Below are 25,658 nucleotides of genomic sequence, written 5' to 3'. Positions count from 1 at the left end.
CGGATTAATAGTTGGGCCGATCTCCGAGAATTTTTCCACATGACTAAGCTTGCGGAACAGTTACCAAATTAGGTAGGTACATACACCGGGAATAAGCAAGAAAGATATTCCAGGTTTGACAACGCCATACATAGCCTATATTATCTTATTTGGAAGTTCTTGTTCTTGTTTCTTAATTGTTGATACCCTCAAGAAGATTCTCAACAGACTGCTTATTGTCTTCTACTCACCATCAGCTTCGCTGTCTACTCATTGACTCGGTGCATTCCATTCTCCCCGCATCCCCCACCATGTCCTTAACAACAGGATCGTTCTCCGCACCTGCGCAGGTACACACATTCGATGGCCTTCTTTCTGACTTCGATGGCACAATTGTGGACTCAACCGATGGTAATCGATCCCAATTCGAGTCCTAGGATTAATTGGAACCAATACTAACCATCCGGTATTGAACAGCCATTGTGAAGCACTGGCACAAGTGAGTCATAAACGCAGCCCAACATGATTTCCGTGGGCAGAATACTAATACAAATTCCGCTTCAGGATTGGTGACGAACTCGGTGTCGACCCCAAGACTATCCTCGCGACCTCGCATGGCCGCCGCAGCATCGATGTGATGCGTCTATACGACCAGACCAAGGCCAACTGGGACTGTAAGTCTACCGGACGCCAGAAGCGACTGATATCTTCCAACATAAGCATGGGATATAAACTAACAACATCCCCTCACAGATGTCAATGAAATCGAAGGCCACATCCCGAAAGAATATGGCTCCGACGCCGTCGAGATCCCCGGCGGCCGCGACCTCCTCGCAGCCCTCGAGACCTCCGGCGCAAGATGGGGTGTTGTAACATCAGGTACGCGCCCTCTAGTCGATGGCTGGCTGGAAGTGCTCGGCCTCCCACACCCCAAGAACCTGGTGACAGCAATGGACGTGCCACTCGGCAAGCCGGATCCACGCTGCTACCTGCTAGGCCGGAAGCAACTTGGCATCGAAGATTCAACTTCGATTGTCGTACTCGAGGATGCACCTTCTGGTATCAAGGCTGGTAAGGCTGCTGGGTTCAAGGTGATTGCGTTGAAGACGACGCACTCGCTGTACCAGCTCCAGCAAGCTGGTGCGGATTGGATTGTGGAAGATTTGACCAGCATTTCGGTCAAAGCGGTTGTTAATGGCCAGGTGCAGATCGAGATCAGGGATGCGTATCAATAGATGGTCGTAACCACCTCGGCCTCGGTTTCGCCGATTCGCTGTTCCATGGGCAGGGATATACTCTTGCATTTGCAGCTGCGTAACGGGTTTCTCGGAGTTGGATACACAGCCTAAAGGTCTCGTGTTAGAGATCTCATGGGGTTTTTTCTTCGAATTAACATGCACTACATACAGATTAGACTGGTACATATATATATATACATATTCGTTCTAGAGTTTGCTATCAACCTTTGGTTTGTCTAGGTTGGCATGGAAGTCAGCCGTGCTAGAGGACTTGTAAACTGGCAAATCTCCACTTTTTATCCATATTACCCTGGAAGGCGATGGCTATAGCCGGTGGTGCTGAAAAAGGGTACCTGGTATCTAGGTAGAGAGGGAACCTAGCTTTTTTGCTGCTGCCTCGGGCTATGTAATTTGTTCTCATACCCAATGGACCTTCTGAATAGGGCTGGATCGTCCCCGACCACAAGCACTAAGCTCTGCATATCCTGAAACGATGCAAAGGTACAAAGCCCTGAAGTTGCTCAGGTGGTTCCCCGGGTGGGGATGTAATCGGGCCAAGCAAGGTGCAAGATGCAAGATAGAAAGTACGTATGCAGAGTCTCACATACAAACCCACCATGTGTAGCTACCTTGAAGCAGGTATGTAGTTCATCCCAACCTTGGACGCGAATTGGTGGTGCTATTGTTGCGGTACGAAATACAGATTTGTTTAATGACAGCCGACACCTCGCATAACAAGGATGGTGGCTGTTCTAGATGATTCAGCCGGCAAGGATCAAGCTGTATAGCTGTTGACACAGTAACTGGACGCCCTAGACCACCATGGCGTGCGTTGCGCACACCTTTCGTGGGTATGCAGCCACGCAATCCTTGCAGCTCAAAGCCGGATTTTATCGGCAGGGCATGCAAATGCACCTGCTACTCACATCTGATCCAATCATTCAGGCAGGGCGGGTCGCGAACTACCGTTCATGCACACTTGAGCCCTGGGTGAATGTGGAACCAGGCCGTGGGCACGGAAATGCATCCCCGAGGAGGATGACTTCAGATTTGGGAAAAAAAATTGCTAGATCTGCTCTTATTGGGGTTGGGCGTTCCGACTGCAGCTGCAGCCAGCCCTTTTGGGGAAATAGTTAGATGCTCACGAGGATATGGATACTTTTTCTCCCGGCAACTTTGGAACAAACGCATTATGCGAATTTTATTGGTGGACCAAGTGGTTTGGGGGATGGACACATCCTACCTGACTGGGGAGTTTGGGGCGAGAACAGAACTTCTCTCCAATGACGTCGAGGAAGGCCACTAAACCGGTGAGAATAGCATGCAAGGGGGCTAGGTTGCATCCCGCGTCTGGGTTGGGGAAAGGTGATGCTCGGATGCAAACTCCTAAATATCATCACAATTGACTGAATCAAGGAAGGCGATGTGGGAGAGCGCTTTTGTTCCAATCTGGCGGGGTTCCTCGTCCACACCTATTACGTTGTATCCTGTATGAAGGTGTGTGATGACAGATGAGGGGCAAATGCAATCTCATCACATACAGTAGATTCTGTTCTCATGCGCTTCCCCAACTCCGATCCGAGCTGCACTGGGCTGAAGGGCGCGTCCAATCATGTTACAGACCGTTCCTTTGTAGCTAGTTCCGCAGATTATCCTGTGAGTTCGAGGACTGGCCCCACGAAAGTGACAAATACATAATTCCCAGGTTATCCATATGCAGGGCGCTCGATATAGTTGCGCACCGCCACAGACCTTTTATCAGCGCCACAAGAGAGTCCCGAGGACGGCCGTGGAGATCTATCACATTGACAGATCTGCACAGCTCAGCCACCAGGCTTCTGGTTTCTGGCCGAAATCCTCCGGGTCCGTAAAATCCCCTGACTAGCCAAGAAAAAACCAAGATATACATTGCTATGGATAGGGGTTTGATATCACAATGGAAGGAAGACGATCCGACCTCGGCCCCAATTGACCGTCAATCTATCAAGGTTTTTGAAACCCGAGGGGTTTTTAATTTTTCTATCACATTGTCGATCATATCCTCAAGATTTCCCGGGGAATTGTGCTCCATTCTTTCTCCTTTTCATTGTACACTTCTCGTTGTTGCAAGGTCCGATATTTGAGATTGTAATTTTGTTCCGGTGTAACGGTTCGCATGAGATCCAATCAATAGTCGGATGGGGCGGAGGGATCCGTGCGGGAAATGCGTTGCGGATCGACCCAAGGGTCGTCATGGCAGATCCCCCGAATTTTTTACTTCAAACTACTAGTAGATCTGTGTGCAACATAGCTGCAATAGCCTAAATGGGTACTAAAGTATTAGAATGGGATTTATTGTACTTTGTACTCCGTACTTATATGACTACATTTGAAGTAGAAAAAAAAAAAAGAGATCGGGGATTCTTGGCCAGATTGGAGTGATATCAAATTGGTCTGTGTCCACGCTGCTCGGATTTTGCCCATCATGTACTCCGTACTACTGTTCTCGACATCACCTTGGACCATGAGACCATTTTCTCGGTGGGTTGGTGGGGCATGATGTGCCAAGAAAAAAGTGAGCACAATCGCCCAAAAGGAGGAGTCAAGCAACCATTGGAAGTCTCATCGGATGTGATGTGCGGACACCGATACGCGCCCTAATGCACATGAAGCTTGAATAGGAAACCTAAGTTCTTACTTCGTCACAATCACGTCCATCGCAGCATTACTTCCAAAGAGGAAGAACAATGGCACACCGCGATACAAAGTTTGGGGGAATCTAAGCGCCACGTTGTGCATGGAGTACTCTCATATGATCTACCTAGTCCGTGGGGCTGTTAGTAGTCTCAAACAAGGTCTTTGCTATGGATTTTTCTCCGGATCGATCCCTCCTTATTAACAATCAATCCACCCCAGTCTTTTGATCTATATGACTGGCCCACCGAGGGTGATCAACCTTGGATCACTATAGCGTTGGCGGCTTTTTGGGTCAGATCATGCTACCGAATAGAGCAGTCAAGGAGGTAGATCACTAAACTGGGGACAAGGGGTGCTCTTGTAGCTTACAGCTCGAGGAGAGGTTCCGCTAGACCGGTTCATTGTTGCCTTATCCTTTGCGGGTGTCACTATCCATGTGCCAACGTCAGAGTTTGGGTTCCATATGCGATCCTATCACGGTGAGAAGTCAGGCGTTTTGGGAAGTCTCGACTCCATAGTTTATTAAGATTGGTCGCCCAGATATCTCGAATGTTTTGCTGTCAATGATTCTAAACAGTACTGTAACTAGTACTCCATAGTTAGTTACTATGTAGTTACAATGCACACTATAACTAGCTGTCTAACTACCAAACTAAGCATGGGATGAAACAAAGTTGAGACAAAAAAAAGACCATAGTGCTATGGGCAGCGGTCTCCCGGGGGGGAGGTCTGGGCAGTGATCATCTTTAGGTGCATGTGGATGTTAAGGGGGTGGACAAAAGTTGGGGCAGCAACCCTCGTGACTTGCGTGCATCGAGCGACTTAATCCAAGACGTTTAGCGCTTGTCGAGCAGGGTCCAACCAGAGCTTCGGGAAAAGGCAAGATGGTGTCACACACCTGGAATATGGTTGGAGCCTGGATGAAGCCGGATAACAGGGGGGTATAAGATATGCCCAGGAGGGGGCACCACATCCAAAGAAAGAGATAAAGAAAAGAGCTCGGCAGATCCTTGAGTGATCGACGGGGATCTGTCGACTATTGATGTTTAGTTTGTCTTGGCTGACCGCTGCCATGCGCCTGCACTAGTATCAAATTGTGCTAGCGGAAAGGGGAACCTGGTCACTGTCAGTTACAGATACCTGACACTCAGTTGCTTCAGGAGTCAATAGTCTACGGAATATTATACAACGTACCTTTGTAGATAGGCTAGACATCACTGTTCTCCATAATCGTGACGATCCTCGAATCATATAGCCGTATGTATTGTACCGAGGGATTGCGCCCGATCGTCTGACCCAGAGCACCGGTCTCTACGGGGTGGTCACCCCGGTACGAGGGAACACTTAGAAAGACCGGGATGTTTAGGGAGGAACTGTGACTACTACCTAAAGCAGATGGATTATGCAAGCCCGATCACCGTACAGGAGTACTCTGTACCGAGGTCTACAACGTTATAACGCCTTATGTATAACTCGAAGCTACAGGCTACAAACATACATACTCGGTACTTTGTATAGCGTACAATATTGCACGTAAATTAGGTACTTGGTAGCAGATCCACTGGTTTTTCTTTCCAAATTAAATTCTTCTATAGTGGACATGATTTTCTTTGCAGCGATGGGCACCTCCTGGGATCAGACATGACGCTAATGCAGGAACTGGGATTTTTTGCGTTTGCGTTTTTTTGGTTTGTGAAATTCACGGGAGGCCAAGATGATGGTCCTCAAGCCTTAAGACCCATCCCAGCGAGTGTATCACCGTGTATCGTAGTGTATCACATCACATCGTATATTAAATTACCGCGGGAGGCATCCGACCCAAACTCGGCTCTCCGCACTTGAACCCTGGGTCACCTTTGTTTACTCCGAAGCTTACTATACGAAGTACTAGTTACATTGTATGTAGGTACCTCTAATGCTATAGCAGGTATGTATGTGAAAATATAGACCGGTGTTTTCCCACAAATGTTCATGAGAGATCCGAATCGATCGGCTAGGGCTCCGTGGAGCCCCGGATACCTTTTTTTTTTTTTAGTCACACGTCCATGTTAGAATGGGTTCACGAGGGAAGTCTGGACGGGATCGGAATTATGGTCTGGGCCAACTCTATTCTGGAAAGAAAAAAAATAAAAATAATAAAATAAAATAATAAAAAATAAAGGAGGAAGGATAAGGGATACATCGTAAATAAGAATAAAAATAAAGAATATTCAAATCAAATCAAAATGTGACTCTGATGCAAGAGTTAGGCCGCCACCCCCTACCGAGCGGGCGGTAGCGCGACTCCACGGGCTAAAAAAGGATGAAATACGGTGGGGGGTAATTCAGCCTTCAATTTGTGTGGGTATTCTTCGCATCATTGGATTGTTACTCCGTAGACGGGGAGGAAGACGATCCCAGATCTGAATTGCTTTTCCCATTGGAATTCTTTTCGATTAATCCTTAATATGTATTTTAATATTATGATTTTTTTTATTTATATCTAAACTCGATTGAAGTACAGATACCCACAAGCCAGGTACTCATAGTACATAAGTCTCATGTACCCAGTAGAGGCACAGACCTTTTGCAAAGGTTGTTTCATCTGATTACCACCCGTTACTGGACAATACCCTCCCGCCAGCCAATCATACCAAACTGTTCGGCAGCTCTGTACCGCGCTTTACCAGCCGTCACCCCCGATCTTCCCCCCAGCGCCTCCAAACTCCATCTTTCTTCTCTTCATCCTTTTCCTTTCCCACACAGTCTTTCCTTTACGTTCCTTCGACTCTTTCTTTGCTTTTTTTTTCTTCGTGGTTTCTTTTTCCATGCACACTCTTTTTGGGTCCCTAAATCCCGAGTCTCTCCTTAACATCGACCATTATCACAAGCTACCACTGCTCATTTCTTTTCCTTGAATCACGGACTGTCCGTACTGCCATTCTTTACATTTACAATCAAGGTCCCTGTCTCCATCGCTATAGATTGACCAAACCGAATCTTCATGATATAGACCTCACTCCTCCAAGCTGCTACTTTCCCGTACAGCATCTCCGTCCCAATCTCTCTTTCTATCTCTCTCACGCCTCCTCCCACAATTTCCTCCTGTACCTACATCCTTTCCTTCTCAGGTCGCCATGAGTTACATCCACCCTTCATGGAACTACCAGGGCCACCAGGGCATCCCAATGGACCAACACATGGCATATGACCCGTCCATAGTCCCTCCTCCGATGATGCATCCTATCGACGGCTACATGTACCCTCACCCGCCAATAGAGATGATTGACTACTACCACCAACCGATTATGGACTACGACGAATACACGGAAAATCTGTCGCGACCACGGTTAACCAAGGAACAAGTTGAAACCCTGGAGGCCCAATTCCAGGCTCATCCGAAACCAAGCAGCAACGTTAAGCGTCAATTGGCGGCTCAGACAAATTTGAGTCTGCCTCGCGTTGCGGTACGTACAACCAGAAGCTGAAAACTTGTCTACCCAGAGCTAATCCTGTGAACAGAATTGGTTTCAGAACCGTCGAGCCAAGGCCAAGCAACAAAAACGCCAGGAGGAATTTGAAAAGATGACGAAGGCCAAGGCGGAGGCCGAGGAGGCTGCTCGCCGTAAATCAGAGACCTTGGACCAACTGTCTGGATCTCGAAAAGGATCGATTGCCAAGGAGGAATCGGAGAAATCCGCTACTCCTAAGCAAACACCTACCTCCACATCCAGTGGCCATGCCAAGACAGATTCCACATCCAGCCGTTCCAAGCACCACAAAACAAAGAGTGAATCGGCAAGAGAAGCAACTTTTGCGTCTTTGCAGAGGGCGCTGAATGCAGCTTGTGCTGCCCGGGATCGATTTGGTCGCCGGATCAACCCCCGGAGCAAGAACGAGTCTGTTCCTGAAGAAGAAGAAGACGAAGAGGAGGCAGTGTCCCCTGGATCAATGCCACCACCAAAAATAGCCACTCCAGGTAATGACCATGGGAATCTTGCCAACATAAACTCCTCCTTTTCGGGCTGGTCGAGTATCAAGGAAGAACCAGCTTCGTGGGGATCCGGCGATCACAATGAGAATGTGGGATATAGCTCTACAGAGCAGACCTCATATTCCAATTGCCACCAACCCATGGCGGAAATGTCAAACCTTTCCCACTCTATGCAGCATAATTTGGACGTATACTCGAACCACCTGCCCCCTCACAGGGAAGAGTGGTCTGAGGACAGGGAATCACGACACGACAACCTTGTCTACGGAAACATGCAATATCCGATGTCCATGCAGGCACCTGATATCTCGGTCACACGTCGTGAGTCTTCTGATGCGCTGACTGCCTCACTGGAAGGTATCGGAATTTGTACTACCGGCCAATCTGGGCTGTCTCAATCTGTCGATCGGGTAGAGGCAACTTGCTGGAAGGAGCCCGGCAAGGAGCTCGATCTCGCTGCACGCCGCAAGCGCCCTCGCCCCGCTGCCATTGGCACCTCGGGAACTCGTCCTTTGGTTAACTCGACCTCGATGTCCTCACTCTCGCCTACCGCTCGTATGCCTAACTCCGGCGCCGGCAACTCGATGAGGCAGTCCAAGTCAACTCAAAGCCTCAACTCCCGGTATGCCGGTGTGAGAAAGGCATCGGCTGCCCAACGGTCTCCACTCAATTTCACTTTTGCGGATTCCGGGTCTATCAAGAAGGCCGAGAAGATGCTGCGACCCTCGGTCTCAACCACTAGCCTAGCTCCACCAACTCCCTTGACCCCGCAAGACCTCCAGCATTTCATGCCTGCCTCCCCCACGGAAAGCAACTACTGCTTGTCGGCCCACTCTACAGCCCACTTCTTCCCTACCTCTCAACCCATGCAGGTCAACATGGCATCACCTCCTGCTACGCCACTGGATATTTACTCCCCCTTCCCTTACCAAAATGTGGCCCCGCCGATGTCGGCTCCGGCTCATGTATCTTCCTTCCCTGAATATATTACATGTGATTCGGTTCCCATGCCAGCCCGCAGCTGGGCCGACAGTGCTTCCATATCTTCGCCTGAGTACCCGCCGGGTCTTCAGGTGCCGCACTCAACCACCGTCTCGCCCATGGGCTATAACGCGACCACCGACCACACCGGACAGGCCTTTGGCATGGAATCGGTCTCTGGCTCTCCGTCTTTGATCTATTCAATCGAAGATACCGACATGCCAGGCTCCGCCGAGCTTGCGGAGAGGAAGCGGACTGAATTTATGATGCATGAATTCCCAGAGCACGATACCCACTTTGGTGGCCATCAGTTACCATCAATGCAGAAGCCGAAAGCCTACACGTTCGCGAACAACACGACGCCAAGTAACTACCCTTCCTAGGGGAAGATCCGTTGATCTTTCCCTTACTATGGATGTATGAGAAATGCGCGTCAACTTTCGGTGTTTTTGGTCTGGGACGAGTTCACTTCGCAAAATTTTCGCTTTCACCTTCGTTTTCCTACACTTTCCCTCACAAGGGAGATGTTGTCTACCCAACCCTCCGTGCGCGGAGAAGCACTGTCACTTTATGTCTTCTACATACTTTTTTTTTTCGTGTCTCTTTATTTGCGGGGTGTAGTTATTTACCGGGTTTTTACATATTTGGAGCATTCCTTGCGTGTTGTTTATTGGCCTGGGATTGTTTTTGTTATTTTTGATGTCTGATAGGACCTTTTAATTTCTGCCGGCTCCCTCACGGGAACCTCGAGACCTTTTTTATCTTCTACCTTTGATTATTTGTCTTTTGTCTTTGGCCTTTTTTTTATTCCCGTGATTTGGAATCGGGTTTTTGTGGATGGGATTTAAACTTGGGTTTGCATATGACTTTGGCAGCATTCGACTTATTTTAACATTTTCCATGATACATACATTTGCTACGTATCTATACTATCTCATATCTCTCAATCAAAAAGGGGTTAATCTCTTATTTTTGGCATTTACCCGAAGTAAATGAACAAAATAATGATCCACCGGCAAACGGTCAGGGCTCAGCTATTATATGTAGTTCAAGCCGTTTGTGATTTGCCCTTTCTGGTTCGCTCCTACGAGTACATATTCCGGATATTATTCCAAATTGTACGGGGTATGTATGTTGTACTCCGTACTCCGTACATCGTACAATCATGGATTCAGCACGTGCGCCAGATTATAGGTTATCGTCCAGAACCGTGGAACGCGCAAAAAGCGCCACTGGAACTTACAGCAACCTTAACTGCCACGTGCGCTACAGTCTTCAAGGTTTATACCTAAGTATAAAAGGAAGATATTTGTCGATCTCAACTTAAGAGAGAAGAAGAAACAAACCGAAATTGTTTGTTGAAACATTGGAATTGAAACCCGCGTGTCTTCGCTTTTCAATGAAACTCTCCACCCTCGGTTCAGCCTTTGTGGGCCTAGCTGTCGCGCAGGCATCGACTATCAATTACTCTGCGGTCACAGGCTACTTTCTGCAGGATGAGGAGTCGACTGATGCCTCTACATTTGACTATGTAAGTGAAGCTCAAATTCCGACGAATTAAGAATATTTTTACTTCAAGAACTATCTCTTTATCGATGCCTTAACTGGCCATTAATTCAGTCCACTAATATGTTCAGACGACGGAGAACTTCGGCCTGATTGGCCGCGCATATCCCGCAGACAACGAGAACAAGAAACATGAGTCTCTAACCCAATGGGAGCGCTTCCATAACCAGGTCGCCGAGTTGAATGATCATTCTCCCCCGCACATCGAGTACAAGGTTCTGTTCCTTGGTCGACATGGGGAAGGATGGCACAATGCCGCCGAGACCTACTATGGCACCCCGGCGTGGAACGTAAGTCCCTTGATGCCACCTTAACCTCGCACTAGGACCAACCTAACTATCTCCATTCAGTGCTACTGGTCCGAACTGGACGGCAACAGCACAGCAAGCTGGGCAGACGCCACCCTCACACCCGGCGGTATCACCCAGGCGCTCAAAGCAAATGAGTTCTGGCAAAAGGAGATAAACGAACAACGAATCCACACACCAGACCACTACTACGTCAGCCCACTGACACGCACCCTGCAAACCGCCAACCTAACCTTCGGGAACCTGGACCTACCCAAGCGCAGCGCGCACTTCAAGCCGACCATCAAGGAACTCTTCCGCGAAGGTATCAGCGTCCACACCTGTGACCACCGCCATAATCGCAGCTACATCCACGACCTGTTCCCGCACTGGTCCATTGAGCACGGATTTACCGAGGTGGATGAGCTGTGGAATGGCGTGACTGGTGAAACCAGTGGCGCACAGGATATTCGGAGCGCCCAAGCATTGGGGGAAGTTTTCTTTACTTTGTCCAAGAAGAAGTCGTTTGTGTCGATTACATCACATTCGGGTGAAATCTCGTCTATTCTGAGAGTTATTGGTCACCGGACCTTCAAGTTGAATACCGGTGCTGTTATTCCGGTGTTGGTCAAGGCTGAGAGGATCGGAGGCAAGGCCCCCGTCACCTCTTCGGTGCCTTGGGAGGTGAGCCCGCATTGCACGGAGCCGCCGGTTTCATCGGCTACGGCTTGTGTTTGTCCTTCTGGTGCGGCGCCTGTTACGACCCCTTTGGCTACCGGATTTTAGGGGGATTTGTAGGCTAAGTTAGGTAGACTAGATGGTTTTACTTGTACGCGGTAGACCCGACTTACACTCAAACGAAGGATTTTGTGATGACATTTGACTCTACCTAGGGAAAACAAACATGTACAATACAAGAAAGAATAATCGGCCTCTTATGCGGCCACTGTCCTTCCATGGTTGGCGACCTAAATCAGTAATATAATCCATTTGGCTTAACATAGTATGAGGGACACGATATTCAGTTCTTCTAAATGTCCTCTAGATGTCTATTAAATAGTTTTTGCAGTATCTTGATGTCTTCCCAATGCCTGTTTAAACTGTTGTTGGATAAATATCTTTTGAATATCCCCTCTCTTGGCGTTTACCCTACCCTAACTAACCTAGCTAGCCCCTTGTGCAGCAAAAATAAGGGTGTGAATTGTCTATTCACAGGTCATAACATGACTGGTAGCAAGTTAAAAGAGGGAAAAAAAAAAAAAGCAACGTCCCCGGGAAGGCTTGAACTTCCAACCTCCCGATTAACAGTCGGACGCGCTAACCAATTGCGCCACGGAGACTTGATTGTGGCAAAGGTCAGTGTGGATGGCTTCATTAGTGGATCCAGGAATAATGGCTTTGTGCTATTACCGAGATTATGAACTGGACAGATCAAACACAGTGCCGTATCTATAATGGCTGGGGTTCATAATTGGGGAACCGAGATTTTACATACCACGACTGCACTGATTGTGAAAATAACCTCGGAAGTGTGAAACGACTGGACCTTGGAACTCCATGAGGCTCTGGATGGGACGCTTCTTTCTCCATACTTCGTTGTGATTGGTCAATCTTTTTTCTATGCTTGGTCGTGATTGGTCAATCATTCCAAGTGTGTATAACCTGTTTGCTCAGGTAAGTCGTTAGGAGGCGCACGTACCATGTCAGTATTGCTCTTCCCATATTCTGGTAGGTACATGTACTTCTTTCTCATACACCTACTTGTTTTTTCCTTCGTATCGTTTCGTTTTCTGAGACGAACAAGATGGTATTAATCATAAGAGTGTATCAGCACTCTGCTTGCCTCAGGCCAAGGGCCCAATCCCTCATAACAAACTCTCCTTCATCAAAACAAACCACTACTGCTTTGTTTACTCTTCATAAAGCATCTTCGTGGACACTCTTGGTAGCCTGCTGATTCGTATCGCGTTGTTACTCGCTCTTTTCGGATTCGATTACAGAAATGGATCCATCGCAGGCGCAAAGCCCGCCCTCGTCGCGGCTCTCTGCGATGGTCTTGAACAGCTCGCCGTCAGTGCAGCTGGCTGCGATGGCCCTGAACAGCCCGCCCGTTCGGCAGGCTCCGCGTGATGCACCTACTGATCCTACTAGTGCTCCTGGTAGGGTTTCTTCTTCCTACACCTCTTTGTTTGGCGGCACCTCCTCCCCTAGGACTCCTCACTTGGCTGAAAGCCCTTCCCCCGCTCGGGGCCTTCCCAACACGCCTTCCCCGCTCGACGGGCATCCATCCGTAAACTTGAATCATTCTCCTTCGCGGACTCCTAATAACGTGCAGTCTGGTGAAACTTCTAGCGACTTTCGGTACTTGGCACGGGAGCCATCGCTCCCGTATGAAGCCTGGGAAACAGTAAGTACAACACTCGGTCAAATCAATGGAGCTTAAAGCAGGCTAACTTGATGTCAGGTCTTCTATGCCACGCTTACTAGTTTCTCACATGAGGAATATGACTTCATTTATGGCGATGTCCTCGAACACCCGGCGACAAAAAAGACCCTTTCGACCTTGAGACTGGTTAACCAAATCTGGAACAGGATTGCAACTCCTCTCCTCTTTAGGAACATCCAGGCAGTCGTCGGATACTCTGCTGGTCGACCTCTCGATAGCATCCTGAAGATTTCTGAAAGCCCATACTCCGTTTATGTACGCGACGTGCGTTTTGGTTTCGTAGGATCATGGCTGCCCGGACTGGATTATGATCGATACATCGACGACCTGGCAGCAGGAGCTCTTCCAATCTTGATCAGTCGTTTCCAAAACATCCAAACATTCCGATTGCAAACCCCCAGTGTGGTGGACACATTCAGTGAAGAAGGACAACTCAAGCCGCCGATGCTTGCCAAGCTGACAAACTCCCTTGTAAACACTTTACGCTTTGTGCCTATCCCGAGACTGAAGTGTCTCCATATGTCTATGCCAACCACCGCGGAATTTGCTCGTTTCTTCGAGTCGGACAGCTACGCCAGGGACTTCACCAACATTTTCGCTCAGATCGAAGAGCTACACATCACTATTAATGACAGCACTGGCCCCGATGGCAGAAGAGACCCGAAATGGCCCCGCTCGGTGATCAAAACCAAGTATCCACCCGATCGATTTGCCCCCTATCTCGTTCAGCTCATCTCCTATGCGAAACGGATCAAGGTTTTTAGCCTGGATGCCCGTACCTGGTTTGATGTGTCTGATCTGGAAGCAGAGAGCTTCACTAAACTGGAAAGCTTCCGGCTTGAAGGTGTGAGGATCAACGATGAAACCCTCAAGAAGATTTTCATACAAGCTCACGATGCGTTGCGTCGCGTTGAGTTGATCCACATTCGGCTCATGACGGGTACCTGGGAGGGTGTTTTTGATGGTCATATATCACTTCCTCCTTGGAACCTCATTTGGCTTCGTGTTGAAGGATGTGGCTACTCGATGACTGGTGCCAGTGCCCGGCACAGCGGTTATTCATTCTCGCAATACCCAACAGCACTCTGGACCATTCATGGCCGGGATTGGTTAGCTCTTACAAACTGGAGATCATTGGTGAATAGAGCCCGTTTCCGCAAGGGATTGCCTAGATGTCCGTATTGCCTTTTCACACCGTTTAACCAACCCACAACCCCTAATTAGAGGGATACATAGTGGGCGCGATTTACAGAACAAAGTCCCTTGAGGTGTCTACCTACCTGATAACTGACTACGGAGTACCTCACCTCCCCTTTTACCTGGTCGTCTAGATCTCCAGGAATGTATTTATGGATTTTCCCTTGACTCTACGTCTGGTCGTCTTGATCTCCAAACGTGGCACATGTATTTTCTTTTTCTTTCATTCCCTTCCCTTTTTTCCACAGATGGTTCCTATCCTAGATTGGTAGGTGGGTTTACGATATCATAAAGCAGTAGTTCAAGCATAGGGCTATTTAAAATTGCGAGTAATAGAAACTATTTAGTTACTAGATTATTTAGTAAATAAATAGTTAATTACCTATATAGTTAGGTACCCAGATAGTTATTTAAACCCATGGTTACATACCTAGATAGTGAGTTATGAAAGGCTTAAATCAAGGTAGAGAAGGGAGCATGGCTCTGCAAAGTTTGAGACATTCGTGGAGTAGATCTCTCCCATTTCAATCTCTCGAGAATTTAGAATCTAATGGTTTCAAGCTTTTTCTTATTCTCTTCGTTTTTGTCCTTCCGTTAGTATCTAAAACCCTGATCAATCTTTTGTGAGATTTGTATTGCCTTATATGCCATAAATGTTGGTCGCTCTTCATCAAACAAGTCTCCGTGGCGCAATTGGTTAGCGCGTCCGACTGTTAATCGGGAGGTTGGAAGTTCAAGCCTTCCCGGGGACGTTTCTTTTTTTTTATTTTTTAAAATAGATTCTATGAAATCTATTTCTTTCATTTGCAGGACAATTGTAACTCTTGTCATGGTTTATTTATTTAAAAAAGTTGGATCATACAATGATAGTGAGAGGTTCATTTAAACGTCAAACTTTATTCGTTGGACTACACCAGGTGTATCCATGGATGCGGGTACTGTATTGGAGGTTTTATATCCGTCGAAATTAGAATGAGATGTTGTTTATGTCTCGATCATGTTTAAGGAGTGGGGAGAAATATATGTACCCCTTGATGCTGGCAGGGTCTGACTACGAAATATCGAAGATAAAGACCAACCGATGACTGCGAGGTAATCTATGGCTATGGTATTTGTGGTACCAGATAATCTCGGTCCGGATGCTGAATACGCCAGTTCTGGGTTAGTCTGCTTGGTGGCTGGTGTAATTTGGTCTTATTGGGCTCCGGTTATTCAGAGGCACCAGTAACTGGTGGTGGCGAGGCTAAATTGGTGTTAACTGTGAATACGAGAGCAGGCACTTGGGTAGTCTATGGTTTTTCCATCGTACTTCTATTGTATTACTCGGGGCATGTACGTATAAATATTAGTTTCTTGTAGGGGCCGAAGGGTGCCCATAATGCCGGTTCGAATTGTTCTGATTTGGATAAGTGTTATGTTGGGTTGTCCGGTTTACGTCGTGGTGATGATAAACAACCCAGCCCACCGGGGATCTAATTTGGGGTCCTTGGTCTGTTGCATGTAAGAGGGCCTCTGGGGCATGATAGCAGATTTGGTGGCACTCGAGCAGATGCCATTGGATTTAAGATTCTTGGGATGCCGGTTACTCTTCCTCTCTTGGGGCGAAAATTCCATGTGTCCTCTTGTGGCGGAACATGATCCCTTCTGGCTGGTTAACTTTCAATTTTGCCTATGTATCCTAAATTTTCGTATTTCTGACATACTCATTGATATATAGTGTATATCTAACTCCAATAACTGTATGCTATATCTGATGACGGTTTGGTTAATTGAAGAGTTTGGGACTATCAATGGCCCTTTCCTATGATAGGATGGGGGGTCTGTCATCTCCCTATTGGTGGTGTCTGTTGCCTTTTGGGGGGGGGGGCTTTGTTTATGTGTTCATGTGGCAATTGACAGCTATCATGAACAAGCCTAAGGCGTCGGCGGAAAGGGTAGTGTAGAGACATATATATCATCGGGATAATGACACCTGAAACAAAACCTCCCCTTTATTTTACTGTTTCCAGGTGGAAACAAATATTTTATTTATATTCGATAGGAGCTTTAAAGTATTCCATCATTGTTAGACAAAGGAACTTGAATTTTGAGCATGATAATATACTATGATATTGTAGCAAGTGAAGACATAGTAATAGAACTTTGCTTATAGTTCCAAAACATCCTAGGTCTTTCATTGAACAAGTCTCCGTGGCGCAATTGGTTAGCGCGTCCGACTGTTAATCGGGAGGTTGGAAGTTCAAGCCTTCCCGGGGACGTTTCTTTTTGTTTTTGGGGGGGGGGGGGGTTTGCTCTGTTCCGAGGATGGATCCCTTCCGTTATTATATAATGTATGGACGGACGGACGATGGATGACTTCAGTTTTTACACACTATATATATATCAATGAACTAGAAGCCAAGAAAACGGCAACAAAAGGGGAAAACAACCACGCTCGTGGCTATACAGTAAACAACGGTTGATGTTATTTTCGATGGAACACTCTATCAAACCGTCTAGTCTATCTAGGTAGTAACTACAAGGAATGCTCGCGATCAACTTGAAAAACTAGCGAACGTAGTAGGTATGTATATACGAGAGAAGAAAACCCCAAATAGGGTGGTAATCTCATGCTAACTGAAACCGACAGAATAAATAAAGTACAGAGAGCAGTAGAGACGAAGTACACCGAGAAAAAAACCGTCACTCAACAGGTATACATGATTGATATAACGACAAGAATGAAGCCTCGGGATCTAAAAAAAAGAATAGAAGTGAAACACAGTGTCAAGATGCAAGCAAACAAGGGTCACATATTTCTTTGACGGCCAAGAGACGATTAGACATCTCGGCCAAGGCGCAAGAAAACTAGACTGTCCATAATTCACCCTCTATCGACCATGTATAAGAAACAGAACAAAAACATACATACTCATAATCCTGTAACACTCTGTCCAAAAGGGTAGAATAAACGCCGAACACGGACCCAACGCCAGTAAGACAAACTAAGAAAACAAGAAGAAAGAAGAATAAGTAGACAAAGAAATAGGTACCTCGACTAAGTACAACTCAACAAAGGGTATAGGAAGATTGGCCCGGATTAACATTAACCGAACATCCTTCACCATGCGAGGCAGTGAAGAATGCAGTGGAACACTGAAACAACGGAAAAGGAGAATAATCAGGTATGAATGAAAGCATGTGGCGAAAGTGAAGAAAAATAACCACGCCTCAGATGATAGTGTAAAAGCTGGTAAAAAGAAAACGCCAATCTAGATAACGCCGGCCACCGCGAGCTAGTACGACCACCCACCTCCTAAGGGGCTGCCAGACTGGCCGGGTTGAGGTTGTCCGGGTTGCATGGGGCCGCCAGGTCCGGTAGGCCATCCAGGCATACCATTGCCTGCCATGTTCATTGCAAGTCCCGCCTGTTGAGAGTTCCCGCCCATGAAGGGCTGTCCACCATGAGCCTGACTGGGTGGGTACATGGGTCGTGCCATGCCCGGATAGCCGGCCGGGTTGGCTCCCGGATATCCCATGCCCTGCATACCCTGAGCCTGTGCCGCCTGGGGGTGTTGCATTTGGGAATATTGCTGGGGCATCTGAGGTATTGACTGTCGCTGTTGGTTGCGAGGAGACTGGTGATGATGCTGCTGTTGCTGCTGCTGAGGATGATGCCCGAGGGGAGATGGGCTTTGTTGCGGAGCTGCAGACATTTGTTGACCATACTGAGACATTCCAACGCCCTGGTGGCCGGACGACGGTAGCGGGGACGGCTGCGGCTGCGGGGGTGGCTGTCCCCAGATCTGCTGCTGTTGCGGTGAATATCCGTATGGAGGAGCTTGGCCCATACCACCACCCATGGATGGGTTGGACCGCTGTTGCATAAGACTGGGCTGCATGTTTGGTGGGATTCTCATGGGAGACTGTCCAACGGATTGTGGATGAGCCTGTTGGGGGTAGCCTGGTTGTCCACCCATCATTGGATTGGGTGGCATGGGAACCTGCTGAGGGAGCATATGCTGCGTATGAGCGGGATTTGGGATCCCCGCCGAGGGAATCTGTGATACCTGAACCGGCTGTGACACAGACAAACCCGATTCAAGAGCAGTATTAGGCTGGGCCTCTGAGGCTGGGGCCTCGCGGGGCTTGGAGTAAAATTCATCCAAGCCCTTTTGGCGGAAACTGCGCTGAATGCTCAACATCTTGTTGAAATCAGATGTGTGTTGGGCTTGGTTGATGAGGTCGGCTGCTGAGCTAGTTTGTGTGCGGTCGTGGTAAGGTTGTCCGGTCAATTCCTGGCGTGCACGAGACATGACAGTGTAATCCCGCAGCCGAGGGTCATCCGTTGTCGACATATGGATCATGGGAAGTGGAGCTAGGGGGATGGAAGATTCAGAAGCATCCAGCGAAAGCCCGTGAGGCAATGGCTCGATGGCATTACTGTAGACAACATCGTTGTGAGGTAGCGCCGGCAACAGGTTTGTGGCTGGCTCTGAAACGGAACCATCCCGAGCCTTGGCTGCCCCAGGACGTTTCTCACCCGCGAGGTCATCCTCCGTAAAGCCCTGCTTCCTAGCCTTGGTCTCCCAGTAGTCATCTCGAACCCGTCGGCCATTCACAATCACTCGGCTCCCGAACTGTCGGAACATGGATCTAGCGGAGACGATAGCGATTTGCCGGGAGCGATAGGAATACGGCAGGATATCTTGCTGGATAAGATCGTCTTTCTCGATTTGAGAAGCAATGATTTTATGCAACGATCGGTTCTTGTTGAACAAAAGATATGAATCACGATAATTCAACACCCGCGCACACTCAGTTGCAAGCATGAATAGCTTGTTGCCCCGGAGGGGGACGCGGAATGTCCGGCATTTATACTCACGGCCACCTTGCGGATATCCCATAGGATCCGCCTTGGTCTCTCCTGCTTCATCAAACTCTTTTGGGATGTACTCATCGCCTTCTTCGTTCAGCTGGTCTGATGTGTGATCTCTCACAGTAGGGAGCGCTTTGACCAGCGTTTTTGTGGGTGTGCTTTTGCTGTCCGGTGATGCAAGAGATGGCGACCCGGCGGTGGCTTGCGATAGTGGACGTGCTTGCATTTGAGGAGTTTGGATAGGTGTGTTTGCGATGGCATGTTCACTAGAACTTGGCCGAGGTGTCTTTGGGGGACGGCCGCGCTTGCGGCGACTTTGTTCTTCTAAAAACAAACAAACAAGGCAATGTTAGCATCCATCCTGTGAAGTGTAGAAGCTGTGACTAGGCAAGATGCAAGCGCTGCTGGGAATATAGCACGGTTCTGGATAGAACCTATTGACAATGCCCTCCCACGCACGTACCATCATCCTGATCCCTTTCGACATGTCCATTTCCCATGTGGTCCGGAGTGCGACTACGCTTGACACCACGGGGGCTTGCTATTGCAGGGGAATGTGCTGGTAGGGCAACAGAGACTAGGAGGGGTATCAGTTTGAAAGCACCGATGGGGAAGGAATACACAAGTAGAGTAGAGGATGAGTAGGAAGATGTGATTCATTCCACCAAGTAAGAAAACAGGTCGCGCGCGAGAATTTGTGATTTGAGGACGAAATAGGAAATGAAAGGCGCGAGGCCAAGGTAGCAAGAAATGCGATAAGACACATACCGGAGTTGCTCAAGTTTGCGGGATCGATGGTCCCCGAGCCATCAATAATATCCATACCGTTCATTGTAGATAAGGAGTGGGATGTGCCATACATAGCGGCTCAAATGTCGGACGGTTAGAGCACCCGTCGCAAGATGGCGCGTCAAGTCAACGCGCAAGGTATCCGGACAGAGACAAAATGAAAAGTAGCGCAATAGAGCAGGAGATGCCCAGGCAAGACTTTCGGACCTCTAGGGTAGATCGAATTAGGTCAAGTCAGGAGCTTGGAGCCTTTTAGGTAGGATCTCGGATGAACTTGGGTTTGAGAGGGGAAGGGACTCGAGGCGGTGAAGATTGGAGCCTGATTGTTCAGGTGTTCTGCAACCAACTGAGAGACAAAGAGAGGACATCGACTCGTTAATAACTGGAAATGGTAATCTTGCGCAAATCAAGATTTTGATCTCTTTCTATTATGTCTCTATCGGGGAAAAGTCTTGCAAGGGGCAACTGGAAAAGAAAAAAAAAGAAAAGAAAAGAGAAAATCAATTCAAAAAAGAATGAAAACACCCGTCTCGTGATTGGTCACGAGCAGAAACAATTAAGACTCACAAGTCTGCTGCTAAGAAAGTGGCGCCGAATCAGACAAAAAAATGGTCTAATTCCCGCAGGCTGAAGATGCCTTGGGCTCAGTAGAGGCTAGGCTAAGTCGTTGTTCTGAAGAGTCCCTGAAACAAGTAAAAGATACACACGGGATTTGAATACTTGATGTTGGAGTGTTGTGTTGGATATTAGTAATTTTTGGCCCCACGTAATAGGTAGATTGATCGGATATTGGTCACGGTAAAAGGATCTGATCTGAATAGGACCGGAGGGTATGAGGATCTTTTTGTGATCTTCTGGGCGTCGCGGGTACGGCGCCAATATACGAACAGGCTCGATAGGAGACAGATGAGATCATGAACCGTAGCACTAAGCTGCAGCATAAGCATAGAAACAAAATGATACTTTTATTCTCTTTTGACTACATTTGATATTTCGATATAATCCAAGAGGGACGATTTTCCGAAGTGGCACAGCGATCGAATCCTCGATATGGGTTGAGAAACACGGAGAAGGACCCTGCGTCTTTCGGGAAACAGCGTCGAGACGTATGCAGGAAGAGGTACAATAAAGGAAAAAGTATAAATTAATTAAAATTATAAAAACAAGGTGCAACCGTAGCACAAGAGAGTACAACGCTCTTTTGGTTTGAAATTCTCAACTATGTACAAATTACGGAGTACTCACTGTCCGCCGATCACGAGGTTAATTATATCTGAAGTATTGGTACTGTCATTGTATTTATATATCCCGATTCCAATATCCTTTTGCTGATCGCTGGAGACCAAGGTTTTGAGTATAGGCCATGGAGAGAGTGTATAAAATGACAATTAACTTTGTTCCCTTGTACCTGAATGGCCATTTTCCTATTCCGATTTCGAGCAAGGTCCATCACAACATAGGGCGGAGTCTAGGCATTGTGTGTGATAGACGTCGGATAGAGCTATGATCACGTCCATTCAGTCTGGATCGTGTTTGTGTAACTTGAAGTGTCTTGAACAGCTAACTGGGGTTAAAATTATAGACAAAAGAAGCAAGACGTGGAAATGAAGAGTGAATCCCTGACAAAGCCCCCCAGACAATGAACTCCACAGAGGAGACACGGTATTATTGATGATCCCAGGATATATGTGTATCTCACCAATGTCGACCAGTGTAGTATGCAGGAGCTCAAGGTCCAATCCGAAGCAAAGCAACCAATATGCGCGGTCAGATTATATTGGGTCAAGCACGAACTAGAAGTGAAGAAAAATATCAAAAGAATACCAAACGGAAAATAAGCCACCTGATACTCAAATGGTTCTGGTTACATAAACTCAAGAGGCAGTTGTTGTTTTATGCCGATATTCAACAACTCGGACGATAATCTCCCGGAGGAGACAATAATGAGGGGCTGTCAAATAAAAATAAGGAAGTGAGCGAGAGACATGAGCTCAGGCCGCATCTTGTCAGCCTAACCGGAGCTAGTGACCATTTAGACCTAGTGCTTCATGAATGAACATGGGACCATGCTCGTTCGTTGTTAGAGCCTTGATTTAGCTCAAACCAGGGATGTTCGATTCGATTATTACTCAGAGAACATAGGTGCTCATAAGTTAAGGGACGATGGGATACGCTCGCATTATAATGAGCCAGAAAAGGGTTTAAAGTCCTATGATATGGGGTTTACAACGTGGATCGAACGATCATATTTGCAATATAATGGAAGCCCCGTGTTTGGGGATCAGTGTTTTCTCTGAAAAATGAATTATTCAAAACTCAGTTAAGGCCTTTGATTTGTCCAACAACGAGCGGATGACCTGCAGAAGACGCTATAGATGGATCGAAGAAGGTCATTTGAGTGGGAACTACCCAAGTAGTCGATCAACGAACGGCCCATGCGCGACTAGAAAAGCAAAGCTACCCCAAAATACTCCAATCAGCATAATTCCCAAATCGTAAATAGTGCACACGGTGCTGTTTATATTAAAACCACCGCCCAAATCGGAGTTAGTTTTCGTTCATATACTCGGGAACTGCAACGGCTGTACGAGGTAGAGCAAGATGTAGTATCGTCGCACAATAACGCCCGTCGCGACAGTCGGAATACCCCATGAAGTATATTGGAAATGTACAAGGTTCGAAATGGAAAAAGCCCAGTAATCATACACGCTGTCCCAGGTCTCACAGCAGCCCGGTCTTGCAGAGCTGCCGTTTTCCACGCTCGGTGCCGGCTTTCCTTTCCCGTCGCACAAATGTCAGGATCTATGCCAGGCTCACAGAGCACAAGGTGACCCTGTAGTCCCGAATAGGGAAAGACTGGATCTACTTTCTATTGTGGACGCCTAGTTTAAGCCTTGCATAATCCACCTGTGTCCTTTAGCTAACGGGCCAAGTCGAGCTATGTCCCGGATGTAACATGCTTTCTTAATTTACCACCTTAAACAAAGGATTGATATTAACTTCGTGAACCATCGACTCGCGCCGAGTGGCGTTTTTGTTCTTTGTTACGCAGATCTATTGGGTTCTGTGCTTGCTCTTCGCCGGCTGGGTGTCGGCAGATACGTACATCTGATGATATGTCCCTATCAATCTCATCGAACAGAAATGGGCGGTCAGTAATGTGCATTCAAAGACAACCGATGACAACCGCTATACCGCCACCTCCTGGTCACGCCCATGCTCTATCATTGGTGATGTCTACAGCAGCACCCCACTTCCATCCCTACATTCCTGGAGACGTACACATATTGGGCACATCCGGGGCCAGTTAGTTGACACAGATGTAAGCTGAAGAGAACATCATTCGTCAGCACAACAGGGAATTAAAAATATTAAAGTGGAAAACTATATCCAATAACGTCTCCACCCAATTTGCTTTTTGACTCCATCTTTGGGCGAGAGTTTAGAGTATTTCTCTCTTGATGCAACATTAAAATAGTCGACCGCTTACGCGACCTTGCTATGTCTTTTTAGATGTTCTTTTTAGAAGCTCGTTTCAGATGTCTTTTAGCTGTCTTTTTAGGTGTATACGAAGACGGTAAAAAAAGCATACCTTGTGTAAGGTACTTTTCTATGTATAGCCTTTGATTAGAACCTAGGTTGCCTTCTCTATTGACAACAGGGGCAAATATAGCTCCGACCAAGAGTTAGGACATAACAGACCCACGGAGAGTAGCTATCACCACGTCTTTGAAAGCTAAGTGTTTGGATTTCCAGGGGTAGCTTGCTGTCTCTAATGAGCCGGGGTGCACACATATTGTGTCTCAATCTATTCCATAGCGCCTCTGATAGTGGCGGTGGTAATTCAAGGAACTACCAGTTATGACTTGCGTAGAAAAGACAGGCAGAAGCACGTGTAAGCTGCTTACATTCCCACACGTCACAAGCAAGGCGGAATTACTATTTCCTATTTGATATAATGAGCATTCTTGACGTTGCCTTGAGAGTTGCGTGTCGGGGGCCACGCGTTGTACAGATCCGCATCTGAAGTGGTGATATCCTAAGTTTAGATCCATCCCAGCTAACAGACCTTCTAGAGAAACCCGGAACAGTGTGCTTGTTTGTTTATATAGGCTATTTTGACTCGTGGCTGTTGATGTGACTGGAACAGGTAACTACAGTTGTACATAGGGATACATAGCAGTGCTTGATTCATACTACCATGGCGCGCAGATCTACAATGTAGTGCGGGCCCATCGCAAACCCAAAAATCAGGAAGGTGGTTTTAGTGACGTTTGGAAATAACAATGAAGAATGCAGATACTATGTAACTCTGAGAGGCTGCGCTCATAGATTTGGTTGGGGCTATGTCCTGACCCACTACTATGTGACGAAGGTTTACTCCAACGGCGCTTATAGCGATGTTTGTCTTCCGAGGGCCCGTTTCTGCTGCATGATGGAGATACCCCAGTAAGCCCAGCAGCTGGCTTAGTTGCAGCTGTGCGCCAGATACCCGGAGACGAGACCTTCGTAAGGTATTGATGAGCAAGTTCCCAAGCCTCCGTGCATGCATTAGCCTAAATCTGATTCGTTAATTTTTTTCAGCTGCACTAACTGCAGCAGCCGGAAGTGCCCGGGGTAGAGAGCTCGTGACCCAGAGACCAAGTAAGATCTGCAGGGTGTGAAATCCGCTAAACCTAAGAGGGGGCTTTATGAGGCCCATTGGGCGTCGTGCAGTAGTTTCTGCTGGACATGCAGAGCCCAAGAGAGATGTTACACGATTGGATTGGTAGGAGTTTGTGTGTACATGGTAGATGTTCCTTCTTGGGATCTACCCTAGAATATATTTGCTAGATACAATGTACGATGTGTGCTGCGCGTAGCAACGTATCATATGGTTCTCATAAAGCACTAAGAAGCAGCTATATTCTAGAGTAGATAGCAGCGGTTCAATAAAGTCCTGATCATAAGAACCCCCCCAAAGACGGATCAATGAACAAAGGCGGGATGTCTATCCCCACGGCGCAAGAACGACGAATTGAGAGATGAACAGATTAAGATACTGTAGATTAAAGGATAGATAATCTGATTGTTGAATTGCCTTAGGAATCCGGAAAATTGGCCTGATAATTGAGTTTATCCATAACACGTGTGTAAGAACTGGGGAGAGAGACAAAGGTAGAGACCCGCACATCCCGAAAGAGCTAGGTAGGAGTCAATGTCATTGTACATCGTCCATGGAATAGCATTCTAGTCAAAGTTCTCGACTCTTTCCATGTCCAAGGAAAGTCGCCTTGCTAAAAAGGAAGGAGGGAGGAGAGACTCGATATAGAGACCTCGGGATCTTGGTTGGACAGCCGGGCTGGATCCGAACCACGGTAAAATAAAACTCTTATCTCGAGATGCTACATCGACGACAATACAATTGTCAGTTTACAATAAGAGTGTCAGAAATTATGCCTGAAATAACGCACAGACCGAAAGCAAATATTAGGTTGAGGTTTAGGAGGGTGGCTGTAAATAGAGTGGTAGCCAAGTGCAGATTCCCGCAGAACGGCTGGGGACCCAAGCAGAGCCGCCTGAGCTGCTGTCTATCTATATCAACACGGAGCAAAACAACTGGACTAACATTTTGAATGTATGCTGTAGTAAGGGGGTGGACTTTACATTGTAGTGCTCGAATGCTCGA

The 25,658-nt window shown here is 47.3% G+C and overlaps 6 protein-coding genes across 6 annotated transcripts; 5 read left to right on the top strand and 1 right to left on the bottom strand.

Moving 5' to 3' along the window:
* Positions 1-242: 242 nt before the first annotated feature.
* Positions 243-1,214, top strand: N7537_011702 (HAD family hydrolase; the record flags this gene model as incomplete). Its single annotated transcript, XM_056902756.1, has 4 exons — positions 243-390; positions 457-478; positions 544-653; positions 733-1,214. The coding sequence occupies exons 1-4, from the start codon at positions 291-293 to the stop codon at positions 1,212-1,214; spliced, it is 714 nt and encodes a 237-aa protein (XP_056748043.1). The 5' UTR covers positions 243-290.
* Positions 1,215-7,009: 5,795 nt separating this feature from the next.
* On the top strand, positions 7,010-9,230 carry N7537_011701 (homeobox domain-containing protein; the record flags this gene model as incomplete). The annotated part of the gene is made up of 2 exons (XM_056902755.1): positions 7,010-7,339; positions 7,395-9,230. The coding sequence occupies 2 exons, from the start codon at positions 7,010-7,012 to the stop codon at positions 9,228-9,230; spliced, it is 2,166 nt and encodes a 721-aa protein (XP_056748042.1).
* A 1,016-nt stretch (positions 9,231-10,246) lies between these two features.
* N7537_011700 (phosphoglycerate mutase family protein) lies at positions 10,247-11,486 on the top strand (the record flags this gene model as incomplete). The annotated part of the gene is made up of 3 exons (XM_056902754.1): positions 10,247-10,378; positions 10,485-10,703; positions 10,764-11,486. The coding sequence occupies 3 exons, from the start codon at positions 10,247-10,249 to the stop codon at positions 11,484-11,486; spliced, it is 1,074 nt and encodes a 357-aa protein (XP_056748041.1).
* A 1,216-nt stretch (positions 11,487-12,702) lies between these two features.
* Positions 12,703-14,370, top strand: N7537_011699 (uncharacterized protein; the record flags this gene model as incomplete). Its single annotated transcript, XM_056902753.1, has 2 exons — positions 12,703-13,107; positions 13,165-14,370. 2 exons carry the CDS (start codon positions 12,703-12,705, stop codon positions 14,368-14,370), a joined length of 1,611 nt encoding a protein of 536 aa, XP_056748040.1.
* A 2,065-nt stretch (positions 14,371-16,435) lies between these two features.
* N7537_011698 (uncharacterized protein) lies at positions 16,436-16,981 on the top strand (the record flags this gene model as incomplete). Its single annotated transcript, XM_056902752.1, has 4 exons — positions 16,436-16,474; positions 16,496-16,600; positions 16,852-16,902; positions 16,973-16,981. The coding sequence occupies 4 exons, from the start codon at positions 16,436-16,438 to the stop codon at positions 16,979-16,981; spliced, it is 204 nt and encodes a 67-aa protein (XP_056748039.1).
* Positions 16,982-17,618: 637 nt separating this feature from the next.
* Positions 17,619-20,149, bottom strand: N7537_011697 (putative nuclear localization protein; the record flags this gene model as incomplete). The annotated part of the gene is made up of 3 exons (XM_056902751.1): positions 19,970-20,149; positions 19,665-19,778; positions 17,619-19,525 (listed from the first exon to the last, which is right to left on the bottom strand). The coding sequence occupies exons 1-3, from the start codon at positions 20,061-20,063 to the stop codon at positions 17,619-17,621; spliced, it is 2,115 nt and encodes a 704-aa protein (XP_056748038.1). The 5' UTR covers positions 20,064-20,149.
* Positions 20,150-25,658: the final 5,509 nt, after the last annotated feature.

Source organism: Penicillium hordei, assembly GCF_028827395.1.
Source record: "Penicillium hordei strain IBT 12815 chromosome Unknown utg000006l_segment0_segment0, whole genome shotgun sequence".
Classification (NCBI taxonomy): Eukaryota; Fungi; Ascomycota; class Eurotiomycetes; order Eurotiales; family Aspergillaceae; genus Penicillium; species Penicillium hordei.
This window is presented reverse-complemented; position numbering and strand designations above follow the sequence as displayed.